At 43.2% G+C, this 13,777-nt stretch overlaps 1 protein-coding gene across 1 annotated transcript in view; it reads right to left on the minus strand.

Annotated features, from left to right (window-relative positions):
• Position 1: 1 nt before the first annotated feature.
• The window catches only part of cnksr3 (cnksr family member 3), a 43,978-nt gene continuing 30,202 nt past the window's right edge, over positions 2-13,777 (minus strand). Inside the window, exons 14-25 of the mRNA XM_076108310.1 lie at positions 12,328-12,365; positions 11,068-11,110; positions 6,766-6,819; positions 6,222-6,261; positions 5,544-5,713; positions 3,699-3,772; positions 3,381-3,452; positions 3,206-3,270; positions 2,703-2,827; positions 2,130-2,475; positions 1,669-1,859; positions 2-1,529 (exon numbers count right to left, since the gene is read on the minus strand). Of these exons, the coding sequence (XP_075964425.1) occupies positions 1,329-1,529; positions 1,669-1,859; positions 2,130-2,475; positions 2,703-2,827; positions 3,206-3,270; positions 3,381-3,452; positions 3,699-3,772; positions 5,544-5,713; positions 6,222-6,261; positions 6,766-6,819; positions 11,068-11,110; positions 12,328-12,365 (1,419 nt within the window). The 3' untranslated portion in view covers positions 2-1,328. The remainder of the gene's footprint in view (positions 1,530-1,668; positions 1,860-2,129; positions 2,476-2,702; positions 2,828-3,205; positions 3,271-3,380; positions 3,453-3,698; positions 3,773-5,543; positions 5,714-6,221; positions 6,262-6,765; positions 6,820-11,067; positions 11,111-12,327; positions 12,366-13,777) is intronic.

Genomic DNA, 13,777 nt, shown 5'->3' on the forward strand with positions numbered 1-13,777 from the left:
GTTCATTTTTGTAATAGCACTTTATTACCCTGTATACAAACAAGCACGCTAACTTTCATACCAGAATCAAAGTACATCAATGTACAACTATTTACACTGAATTCATATTTAACATGCACAACATATGAAACATAATCCAGAAAAAAAAAAATACATCTTTGTGCCTGGAGCTTGGTTGGGCCCCTACCAGTAGGTGTTGTCACCATGTCAGAGGCCCCTGCTGGCCTTCCATAAACCTGTTGCTCATTGGAAGATATGCATAATGTCTGATGTTTGTATCTGAATAACGTGCTTCTTATGTTTAACTACAGGGCTCGAGTCTGCTGGACTTGTTTGTAAGGGCCCGAGGTGGTCTGTCTTAAAGAATATATTACAGGGTATGTTTTCCTGAGAATTATCCACCATGCATCATGTGTTTAAATGCAAATTAATCCTACTACACCCTGCCTTAAGTCCAAGAAGACTGTACATAGCATTGGTTAGTAATTAAGTCTTTCTCACATTTGCAATAAAATATAAATTAAGTTGCATGTCACTGTCAATGTTGCATAAAGCATGTATGCATAAATGTTGGAATTATCCATCTAAAAATAGTTTGTTTTGGTTAAGTAGAATGCAAAATGAGTCATTACATAGCATTTTTCTATGGGAATGAGGGGATTTCTTATGTCTTGGCTTTAAGTAACAATAATTTGACACGTCGACTTTTAAAATCTGAAATTATGACCAACATTTATTCAATTAGCGCAGGCCCCGGTGTTCAGTTTCTAGTACGATGACATTATTTCTAGGGCGAGCAGCACTTACCAATCATTGAGAATAGTTGCTGTATAACACATGTGTAACAGGCAGTGATGGTGCATGGCACCAATAATTGGCTGAACACTAACAGTTAAAATGTGTTCATTACTGATGAAATAAAAGCATAAAACATACTGTAAAAAAGTAAAAGTGTTTAAAAAAAAAGTGAACAATGTATCCATTATTACAACGTACTGCGTCATTCCAGATAATAAAACAATGTATGAATGGGTTCACGGAAATTACAACATAAAAACAATCATCTGTCAAATTTGCTAACCTGACAAATTAAACAGTAGAAGTAATACTAAGACACATTTTAATGTGATCTGCTAATCATATAATGTCTGCATCATATCCATTTGGGAACTTAAAAAACACTCTTCTTCATCGATCCAGTTACTTGTCTATTAGTACTCAACGTCTGCTGATACGGAACAGTAGTCTCAATTGAAAACAGCAGTGTGTGTGTGTCTGTGTGTGTCCAAAACATGTAAAGACCTCCCGAGTCCAGCCCTGACGAGTCTTTATAAACTGGTCTCAATCACTGGAACAGCAATGGCTGATGCAGTGGCTATTGTGGCCTCTGTTGCCACCTGCTGGTCCTGTCGGTCACAGATCTCCTGCACCAAAGGCACATTGGCCTCCTTCCACACTCTGAACTTGTTTGAGGTAAGCCGCGGGTCCGACAGCACCTGATCTATTGCCTGTAGGTCCGCCTCTTTTGACTGTGCCAGAAAAGACGAGATTAAAGAAAATGGGGAAATTTAAATCATTGCACATAGCTCTCCAAATGACCACACACTAGCCGTACTGTAATGGTGCGATATAAAATCCAAAGTGTGACTTATGAAACAGAACATGTACCTTTAATGTGCTGTTGAGAGTCCTGATGAGGTGCAGTTTATTGTTGACGGCGTGGTTTTTACAGCGTTTCACGAAGGATGCTCGGAATTCCCTTTTGGTAGATGGTTTACGATCTCCTATTGGGGAGAGGCTGGCCTCTTTTAGGTGAATATAAAGCTTCTCCATCTCATCCGAGCCGTTCACACGGTCGCCTGCAACAAGATAAGGAAACAGAAACAGGATCAAAATGTGCCAGCAAATACATTAACCGACACGTCTTCCTCTGAGCAAAGCCAAAGTTGTGAGAAACACTCTGGTTAACATCTCTGCTCGCATGTTTTCACACGATGCTGCAGAAATCTGAAATGCAAATGACTTCAAATGAAAGTTATCTCAAAAAACAGAACCAACTTTCGGAAGGTTTTTTAATGATACAAATCACAAAACCACAACCAATTAAAAGGAGCAGAATAAAGTCTCACCTTCATTTCCAGCACCAGAAACCGGCGTTTGTGCCTCCGCAGCAGGGCCGTCTTCCTCGGACCCCGTTTCCGATGGGTCCTGGTGAGACGAGCTCTCCGGCACCTGGGGGTCATCTTCTTCCTCCGTCTCCGGTCGCGGGGGGCGATGCGAGTGCACTTGAACCGAGCACACCGCCGCCGTTTCAGCGGCGGACGGGGACGCCTGCGACACCAGGTCCAACCAGGACTGCCGGTGCTTGGCGAGCGAGGAGGTGGAGCTCTGTGATGTCATGGTACTGACGGGCGACGAGAGCGAACCGTTGGCTTCGCTGGGGACTGCGGAGGAGTAGGGGGGAGGAAGGGTACCCTGAAACACAGATACACTACGGTCAGACATATCATCAATAAAAATGAAAAAAGGGTTTTGTTCAGTTGAACAATGGCAGCTTTATAACATATGGAAACAAAATTACTAGCTCCACAAGAATAAACTTAAATGAATTGAGTAACTACAGTATCCAGAGACTGGCAGCCTCACGTGTAGTTGTGAGTGCTGGTGCAGTGTTGACAGTTTGGAGAGGAGCCATGACTCACTTGATGCGTGCTTCCAGGTGGACCGGACGCATCCACGGAGTCCTGGAGGGTTTGTTCAGAGTATGGTGGAGGGGGAATCTCTGTGCTTTCAGCTTCTTCATGGTCACTGGCTTCACTATAACACTCTGCATGGGAGACACAAAACACACACACACACACACACACACACGAACACACACGAACACACACACACACACACACACACACACACACACACACACACACACACACACACACACACACACACACACACACACACACACACACACACACACACACACACACACACACACACACACACAAAGTCAGAATTCATAACATGACACATACAACCAGAATCCAGAGGAAAATCATTTCTTAGCAATGATCAGTCCAGTTGCAAAACTAATGTGATTAAATCAGAACAAAGCCGCTTTTTTAAGTTAGAAAAAGTTGTCATTTAGTAGATACAAGGTTTTCATTTAAGAACAGTTAACGGGTAACAAAAAATAGTGTGTGCTCACCGGCTGCAGTGTTTCGTTCTGTTGGCTCATATTGAATGGAGGCTAGCCCGAGCTTATTCAACCATCTGAAGAAAAAAAAGAAAAAAAGAAAAGAATGTTCAACTCATCATTTGACAAAACATAAAAAACCACCCTTGGGGGATTGCATACAATGTGTTACTTGTATGTGACTTACAAGTTCATCTCCTCGTGGCTCTCAGCAGCAAAATAAAACATCATGACATGTGGGTGGCAAGCTTTGAACGCACTGCATGAGGGAAGAGTTAATGGAGAGCAGTTAAGGCAATAGGTTTTCTACTGGAAGTTATGTACACCGAGTTAAACTCCGTGTTTATTCTTCTTCATCGATCATTTTCAGATTGCTATTACTGTGTGTGGGAGAACTTTCTATTCCACTCAGCTCCCACAACAGATACAAGATAAGAGTTTTAATTCTAACTACTTGTAAAAGCTGCCTGACTGAGACGAACCAGAAACTGAACCGAGAGCTTACTGTTTCTTCTTGCACTCTATGGCTCTGTCAATCATGAAGTTGGTGAGGTCAATGTAGCCTTCAGCCTTCTCCGCCTGCAACACACGGATTGAACAACAGCGAGCGTTAAAAACAAGCGGATGACGTCGAACCACTTCCTGACAATGACACCTGCCATTTTGCATCGCAGTCGGCCGACTTCTTCTATTTCCAACCCGCCGTGTGATGTTGACATACAGCAGATGTGACCGAAGTCACCTTGCCAGTAAATCAAGCGCGTCAGCTACGTTACGTGTGCCCGTATGAGAGAGTCTGGCGGGCTATTAGTGACACCGTCGCCTTCAGTGACACTGCTCTAAGGTTCCCGCGGCGACAGGCTGGCAGAGAGGGGACAGCTGGGACAGAAACAAGTATGACTCATCTGCCCCCCCCCCCCCCCCCATGCATCTGTGGCTCCATATGTGGGATGTGTTAAAACATTTTTCGCTAAGTGTTACAAATGAGTCACTGCACTATTTCATACATATGTAAAAAAAAAAGAAGACAAAATCATGTGTTGCTTTTCAATTTGAATATATAGATGAATATTGTTTAACACATTTGTTCAAAAACACATTTTCTTTTATTCTCTTTTAGGAGCTTGTAAAGGAGAAAAGACATATTTCCTCTGACGGAAATACCGTCCTTCCCAAAAAAAAAAAAATAATTTGTACAGCTCCGAACTTAATTGTTATAAATGCATTTCATTGTTTACTGGATCAAACAGCAAACAGAAGTGAATTACAACCAAGCGTTGCTTTATGGTGTAAACCAGCTTTTGTTCCCTACACTGCATACCTCCAATGTTTTTCCAAAAACAATTACAAAAGCATTAATGACGCACACCAGCGCACTGAACATCATCCACTACAAATGCACTATTACTGTGGTGGCCAAACTACAGCCAACTGTGGCTGAAAATAAAGTCAAATGTTGCGATTTTTTTTTGTGTCTCAACCTCTTGGCACATAAACCAATACCATACGTGCCTGCGTCTGTTTGTTACATCTTAATATTAGACGTACAGATATGAATCTTTCGTTTACATTTGAATCGTAACAAACAAACACCAATATCTCCCCGTTTAAACTTTATTAATTTACATATATTATACACATGCAGAAATACCTTTTGTAATACTTGGGCACACAAAATAAATTAGCCATGTGAAAAAAAAATGTATTAATGTTAATTGCGTAGTTATTTTGATGGAAAATGTATTTTCTATGGCACATCAGGTTTGCTGGTCTAGACACACTCACGCACTTGCAGTGGAACCGGTTGAAAACCACACATTTACTTTTGTTCGGCCCCTACTTTATGTATACGGTTCCACAATAAATAAAAAAACATTTGGCCACCTCTGTAATATTTACTCCAGTTTGAGCAATGTTTGCTAAAAACTACAAAAGTGAAAGTATATTTCTGTGAGCAGTCAGGCCGAAAGTATTGAGAGACCACACACAGGCATTGTTGGTTGTGGTCTGCTCACGGGTTTGCTTAACATTAATACAAATATAAGAGTACTCTCAGCCTTGATCTTTAAAAAGAGCAGCTGGAGTAGCCAAAAACGCAAAGTTTAATAGAGAGAGATGGCGAGATGGAGAGATGGCGAGATTGGAGAGCTTGAGAGCGCGCACAAGGGAGCAGATCAGAGAAGGAAACAGAAACTTTACTTCTTCGGTATTTACTTTAGTGATTCTCAGGGTTTTTGCGGAACAAGAGTTGCTGACTGGAGTTTCTGTAAACAGCGCTGAGCTGCGACATCAGTTGAACATATTAACATTAATGAATGGGTCTCTTGATGAAAAGGGTGGTCTCACTCACCAGCTGGTTGGTGTACCAGTACAGAGCTGTCCTCTTCAGCGCAAACCAGTACTTCTTCCATTTGATGCCCAGGAAGCCTTTGCTCTCTTTCTTCCTGTACAGCCAGCCCTGGTGGTCTGGGGGACCCAGCTCTTTGACCGAGATCCGTCTTCTGCTCATCGTACCATTGCCTGTGCACAGACGACAACATGCACATGAACACACTGAGACACCCCCCCCCCTTCCACCTTCCCCTTTATCCGGAGAGAAACAAAGCCAAAGTCAAGCGCAAGTATAGCATTAGAGGAAGCAAGAGGTTGCCGAGTCTGAAATCTGTTTCCATTCGAGTCAAAACGGGCCGCTGTGTTTGGTCAACGAACAAATGAACTCTAAAAATAACACCGAACAACATCCCACCTGTTCCACTTATGCATCAGCCAGAGATGATAATGATAACGACATGAAAGCTCAGCACTCGAGTGAGCGTCTCCGAGGAATAAAAAAAGACACACTGCCACAGAGAGCTTAAATAGGGAAGAACTGAAGAGAACGCAACTGAGCGTTGTCTAAAAAGACCTCTGCACACACCAATTGCCCTGCCACTTCACACACGCCTACAGAGGGGCCAAATTACAGTCGAGGGCATGCAGAGCGACAAAGTGATGAGGGCTCGGGGTGGGGGGGGGGGTGACAACTTACCTCCTCGAATCTTCCTCTTGGATTTGTGCCGGAGGGAGACCTTTGGGAAGGAGAGCGGAGGAGGCAAACGTTAGGTCAGAGAGTCAGAGGGACACATTAGCTAGTCTCAGCTGAGAAGAAGAAGAAGAAGCTATCCGGAACATCCCGTTTCTCGCACCGAGTGTCACATGCGTTTTATCGCTGCTGTTCTCTCTGTTCTCCCCACGCGCACATTACAGCACCCCCCCACTCCTCTCGAACATCCTCATCTGTGACTTGACTCTTGTGCTTTGTCTGTCGCTGCTCTTTGGTCTCCTTTGTTTTCCTCTAAACTCTCAAATTAAACCTGAAACACCAGGAGAATCCAAACTAGATAAGCAGCTGAGTGCTCAGTGGAGTATGAACCCTTGTTGCTATAAACATTCAACTCTTTGTCAAATAGGAGAAGCAGAGGTAGTTCCCCCATTCAAAAAAAAAAGTTTCTATTTCATTAGTGCGAGAACAAGGCAACCTCTGCCTGAGTAAATGTCAGACACACACACACAAAAAAGGAAGAAAGACTTACAGGGTTGTAGTCATCGGCAGCCATTGAAGGGGGCACCGATATTGGGAAGGCAGCCTGTTGAAAGACACAAAGAGATAGACCTTACACACCGATTCGTAGGTTGACGATATTAAAAACTGAGTGGGCAGAAAATGAGCAAGTCTTTGCTCCAACGTAAGACAAGAGGAAGTGATGTCGTGGGCAAACGGCACAGACATTGTTTCTCAATAGTTTTCAGAGTGAAAAAAAAAACCATGTTGAAAATGTGTAGAAAAAGCAGAATTACATTACATTACATATTCTATAGAAATAGAAGTCAGGAAGTCAGGAAAAAAAAGTTGACAACTTGATGAGTAAATGCTCATGAACCGCACTGACTCACAGCTTAATTGTTACACTGTCAGCAATTCAGCCTATGACACACACACACACACACACACACACGTACACTAGAACCCAAACTACCTCAAAGTATCGACGATTAAAAAGCTTCTTTGCAGTATCACACCTCGAAAAAATAGCTTTTTGGCCGTGTGAATCGCAGAGGAAAAAAAAAAATACATGTAAGATATTGAGAAAGCTTAGTGGCCAATATGGACTAACTTCCTCTGCATACTTAAGTTCCTTATTTGTCCTTTATAAAGCGGCCTGAGTGAGACAAAGGGAAAATCACAGACACACAATCAACCATTTTGACAACTTGCCACGATACATTACAGCAAAAACTGGGTATATTGTCACAGAAACGAAGAATCTCAACCACCCATCACACCTCCCCAAGAGTCATCACACAAAAACTCAGATTGAGCGCTAAAGGCTAGAAAAAAGAAAAAAAAACTGCCCTGAGGTCAGGAAATGTAAAAGCACAGGCCTGATCACAAGGTCTCGAGTTCAAGTCCTGCTGCAGTTGTTGGCGTTCAGTCACTCAACCACAAACTCAATCCCCAGTGAGAACAACAGAAGAAGAGAGTAAGACTCATACCTGGTCCTCTAAAAGTTCACAGATTCCCTTCAAGTCCAAACACAGGTAAGTATCGATATCCTATGTCACTCTAAAATCTCACACAAGGACAGACAACCATTGCAAACAGCTCTTATCTCAACTAAAAATCAGTGTGTGTGCTGTCTTGCACAACACTGCGCATCACATCTTGTTTCCGGGTGTTTGAGTTACCCCGGCTGCCTGTGGGAGCTAGATGATGATCACCACATAAACCACAGCACGATACTGACTCTGAGGATGCGTGTGTGAGAGCTAAGTAACCAAGTTCCTGTTGGATGTTTGTAAGCAGATGTGATGGGTTACCTCTAATTCTGCAGTAGTTTTGAGATCTATACTGAACAAATGTATCTGCAGATGATGGCCTGCATGTAATCTGTGATTGTGTGGTAACGGGAGATCAATAAACATGCACCTCTCTAGCTTCAGTCGGCAGCTATCTGACAACCAAATACTATCTGCACCGGACTGTTTAAAAAAAGAAAATCCCTTCAAGGCCACAATTAATTAGGGAACAATAAAAGCTTCACGTTTTTGGTTGCGAGTGTGTACAGCACCAAATACAAATGTGAGATAACTCTTGTAACTCTCTATAAAAAGCAAAAACTTAAAAAAAAAAATCCTAACAAGAAAAATACAAAAGTAAAAATGCAAAACAATATGTGTAAAAGGTGCGTTTTAAACTTTAGGACATAACCAAATCTACGTTGCATTTGAGGCTCATTTTAAGAAACGTTCGATTTTGAAAACTAAGAACACGTTCTATTTTTTAAATGCCAAATAACTTAAATATCACAGTATTAATGAACAATTTAAATATGTAATTCAACCACTTAAACGTCTGTCAATAATATTCAAATGAAATTCAGCCAGATATTATAAAAGTAAATAAATAAATAAGTAAATCTAAAATCCCTGTAGTCTGGTCGGTAACGTTCGCCGTTAGTGTCAAACGCAGCCTGTTTGTTCTTGTGCTGGCCTAACGAGCCACAACAAAAACACCGTCGCCTGTAAGCAAATGAATCCTTTTTGTTTATGTTTAACAAAGATATAATGTTGCTGTACCTGCCAACACAACCCCAACGACTGCAGACTGGCCCGTAGACTCTGCTCAAAGTCTGACCAAACCTCCGCGAGCATGTCGGAAATAGACAAAGACATTCAAAGGAAGCTCGGCTGGTTTCAGGTGAGTTCAGGGCCTCTTTGGGTGTCACCCCCCCCCCCCCCCCCCCCCTCTCTCTCATGTGAAGGAAGAGGGTGACACCCACGCTCAGACTCGAGCGACAAAAAATGGTGAGGGCACATTTCTTGAATTCAAATCACTCAACAGCGTTTAAACCATTGTTGCATCAGCTATTACACTCTTTCGTGGATTACACTCGAATTAAATGAATGGTTGATCGCAGTAACTCCTCGCCGTTCCCAAACATGACCACTAGGTGTCGCTAAATTACCGCCATGTAAAAGCATTTTGAGCCACCAAAACAATGGCAGTGAGCAACAGCAGATGTAGTGGCGAATGAATTGAGGTTTGACGTTTTGTTTTACTCTTCAAAAAGAACGTTTTAGCGTCGTTAAGTGACACGAGGACAAGTTAGACTTGACTGAGCTCTAAAGTTCTAAATACGCATTTGGGACCTGCAAAAAAAAAAGAAGTGATATCACTACTTGAGAGGACCTGAATGTGCCATTCACAGAGTAACTGATTAAGTTTAAGTTCACATGTCACTAATGGGATGTGTAATGTGATTGTTAAAGCCAGAACCCATAAAGATGGGTCCTACAAAAAAAAAATACAAATTCATAAAATACACTATGTTTTCCTCCAGAAATAGGGAGACATTTATTTATTAAAAGCAAATAAACAGTTGGCTGGTGGAGGCTGTGACCTGGCTATCAACACCCCTCCACTGGGTTTGTAGTCATAACATCCCTGCTCGAGCTGTATCTGTGAAGCGGCTTGGATGTTCTGGTTCAAGGTTGTCCTGCGCCGGGACGGCGGTGAACCAGCAGACGCATTCTTGAATCCTGCGTTATTATAGTCTCCATTTCATTTCTTCTGCTTAAATAGACAGGGGCCTCTTCTCTCTTTCCACTAGCCATTGTACTGCAGCGAGTGGAATGAAGTGACGATGAAGAGACCCCCCCTCCTCCCTTTATATCTCTCACATTCTCACACTGTAGCTTCCTCTATGCCCCCCCCCCCCCTATTTGTCACCCTATCTTTCACATCCATATCAAGGAACTCCCTTGTGTTACCCCTAAATCCCCCCAAAAAAAGCTTCCCCTTTGACATTTCAATTAAACGTGTTGAATCAAATAAAGGATTTCAACACCATTCACACTTCTCGTTTTCTCCTTTTCGTCTCTACGATGAGGGGGGGGGGGGGAGTCCCAGCATGCCACTTTGGGGGGATTTAAAAGGGGCATTTCGCTGAAGCTGTGTTTGGGTGGAAGTGAGGTCATTTTGCCTGCGACTCATGACGAGGGCCTGAAGGATTCACGGGAATGCAAATTGGTCACACCATTGTAGCGCTCAATCTCCCATCACCATCCACGCTGAGAATTGTCACGGCATTTAGCTAGTGTCCCCCCTGCCCCCACCTTACCCCACCCAGAAACTGTGTGTGTGTGTGTGTGTGTGTGTGTCGGGGAGAAATGAGAGAGGGGCGCAAAACAGAGTGGCTGTTATTCAGCAGGGGAATCTCACACAGTGTACAGGGGGAAGGGTGCAGGGCTGGAGATGATATCATATTCTAGCTTGCTCACGTGCTGTTGGTAGTAATTGCCCAGTTGCCCCGGCACTGGTCCCCACCTCCGTTTAGATCTACGGCTCTAAATGCAGCATTTGAATGGCTGTTAATGAGGATTTGAGATGAATTACTTTTCAGGAACAACAGCAGTGAAGTACTCCATTCATCCCTGTATTGCCCCTTCTATCCTATATGGACGCTGACAAGAGGTGGGCAAGGTTTTCTTGTTTGGTGCAACAACAAGTCGCTGTCGGACCATAAATCTGGACAAATGGGATTTGTTCAAATGCCACCACCGACTATGTGCCTAATCCATCTGACCCCAGTGGAGGTGGATGTGGCACTAAGTGACAGTAACTCATGGTACTGTGGTATATGACTTCTATGTGTGTGTGTGTGTGTGTGTGTGTGTGTTGTCATAACTGTGTGTGAAATGTAATGGGCCTGTAATTAAGGCTTTCACCTCCTCCTGCCAAAGGCTGAAGCCAGTGGCATTCCTCACATTGCACACCGCACGCACGCACCGTATATATGACGTTTAGACAGACTGACCCTACACATCATACTTACTGCTTGAGAGAAGGACCAGGATCGTATTTGTGGTTGATTATACCTGCAATACAAAGCAGAGGCAGGGAAATACTACATTAAATACATCAAGAAGCTCCATTTAGCCCTCATACTTTTAGATCAGGCATAAGCGTCTCGGGAAAACTTCCAACGCATACTTCTTGCTTCCCAGCCGTGATCTGTATCTATGTTCCGGTCGGGCTCGCTTTGATATGGCCTGAACAGGGAGCGGATCCCTTGGAGACTGTTTAAGGGTCGGCATTTAGTCGGTGTGCCAGTGGTTCTGATAATGGATTTGGCAACCAGCCACAGCAGCAAAGGGTACACACCAAACTTGTTCCCAACGCTCGAAATACACGATTCACCTCAGCCGGGCCTCACCCTGCAATTGTTTATGCTTTCCTCCTCCTGTCATCCATATTCAAGTATTTGTCTCCTCCTTAAATCACTAGTTTGCTAAAGGAAACACTGTTGTTGTTGTTGTTGTCTTGCAGGTGTTGCAATTTCAAATACTTCTGTTGATGTGCTCTCAGAGCCAGATTGATGGTTTTTGACAAAGGACACGGGAATGAAATTGATCGCATTTTATGCTTTGTCATGAGGAAAAACTGGTTCGTTTCTAACGGATTAACGAGACAAAATTAATATGACACTTGATTAAATCCGCCGTCAATCAAATCCCATCGCCTGCATCAGTGCCACACGTTTACCAAACCTCCATTCTCTCTCTCTCTCTCATATATATATATATATATATATATATATATATATATATATATATATATATATATATATATATATATATATATATATATATATATATATATACACACACTAAATGTGAGTAATGTGTTTTGATCGAGCGTGCGGCAAAACCGGATGCCATGCGTTTGTGTGCGGCTCTTAGAATAGAACCACCGAGGGGGGGGGGGGGGGGGGGGGTATTGAGCAAGGTGTTTAGTCATCGATCACGGTGTTAATGTGGGAGAGTCACACCTCCTCAGGCCCCACATCCGAGACCAGAGGAGACACAGGGGCCACGGATGACGAGAGACGGGGGGGGGGGGGGGGCAGCAATGCTCGCGTGTCGACGCGTTTCGCAGTGGGATGGGATTATTTATAGTTGGAAGCGTAGAAGAATCAGGATTTGTCATAACAGTGACATTTCTAAAGATTCTGCAGCCCGTGAAGGTCGTCTTGGGGGATGGATGGCATTGGTGTGTATGTGTGTGTGTGTGCGGGAGATAGCGAGGAACTCACCGGTTGAGGAAGTCACTGCTAGAGTGCCAGTCAGGTCCCTGTGATACATAGAGATTCATGTGTTAACGCACGCTGGTGATGGAGTCGGACTATTGTGGTGTGGTTGCTCTGAAAGCCTGAAGCTCCATTGAGACTTAACATACCCTCAAAGCTGCTGTTGATCAGTACTCATTTCAAGATTATAACATAGCACTTTATGTAGTATATGCCAACAGTAAAACTGCTGCATCCTATCTTGCAGGCAACTAATTTATGAACATATTTAGTACCAACTATTTTTTTTGGCTAATTCTGTGTAAAATATGTAAATCCTCTCCAGAATAAAAGGGGAAAAAAAGTAATAACGAACAAAACATCCATCAAAAAAAAACAAAAAACATTCCACATGCACAATCTGCAAATAATTGCGCCTGTCATTCCCATGTGACCGTTTGTGATTTGCAGGCAGAAGATGTTAGTGGTTAGCAAACTTAGCAGTGGGTTAAACAGAGTGCAGGTAGTATTTAGGCAGACCACAGGTTTTCAGAAAGCGCAAATTAGTGAGGACCGCAGGCGACTATAGCTTGGCAAGCTTGGGCAGAGCAAGACACAAGGAAGGAGTGGAGGAGAGATAAGAAAAGAGGCCCCTCTCCATCAGTAGAGCTCATGCACAAAGAGACACAGGCGGGAGGGGGAAAGCGGTGAAGGGTGGTGGGTCGTTCTCAACTGCGGATCCTTCCCAGGTTCACGCTTCTTCAAAATCAATGAAAAAGGCGAAAAGCTGTCGGGCATAGTAATCCTAACCTGGGGTTTTTAAATGCTTAAAAGGCAACATATGTGCAGGGAATAAGATCCCCCTGATGGAAAAACCTGCTTTGACCATATGGTCCTTCAGCTGGAAATTAAAGTTCATCAAAGAGGGAAGTAGTTGCATAACCCATCCTCATCTGAGACCAAGAGAACAGGTAACCTGACATTAGCTATCCTGTTTCACCGCATGCTTAAAAAAACAAAACAGAACGGTTCACCTCAAAAGGTGAGAGCCCCCCGGCTCAATAGTGTGGCCCTGTATTCAGTGGAAGTGAATAATGACTAAAGCTGCCCTCCGCTGACAGATCGTGGCGATAAATGATCTCGTTTTTGAGTATGTGAAGTGATACTAGAACAGCGTGTCGTTATCAGAATAACATATCATCCCACATGCTCCATTAACGTTTCACATTAAGCAGTAATTCCACACTCCAACGGTCAAATAAAGACAATACAAAAGATCACTCACATGAACTGCAATTTTTAATAAAACGCTATTCAAAACTTACAAAAAGGCAGATAAAAGCAACAACAGACACTTCTTCCCTGTATCTTCTGAAATAATACTGTCATTCGGTCTCTTGTGATCTGTGAGCTAATAGAAGGCCATTTGACCAGCGTGTCCTCAAGAGAAAAAGACCTTTTATTGCCGTCAAGCAGC

This window comes from Anarhichas minor, unplaced genomic scaffold, assembly GCF_050575085.1.
Source record: "Anarhichas minor isolate MPS153535 unplaced genomic scaffold, ASM5057508v1 ptg000040l, whole genome shotgun sequence".
Taxonomy (NCBI): domain Eukaryota; kingdom Metazoa; phylum Chordata; class Actinopteri; order Perciformes; family Anarhichadidae; genus Anarhichas; species Anarhichas minor.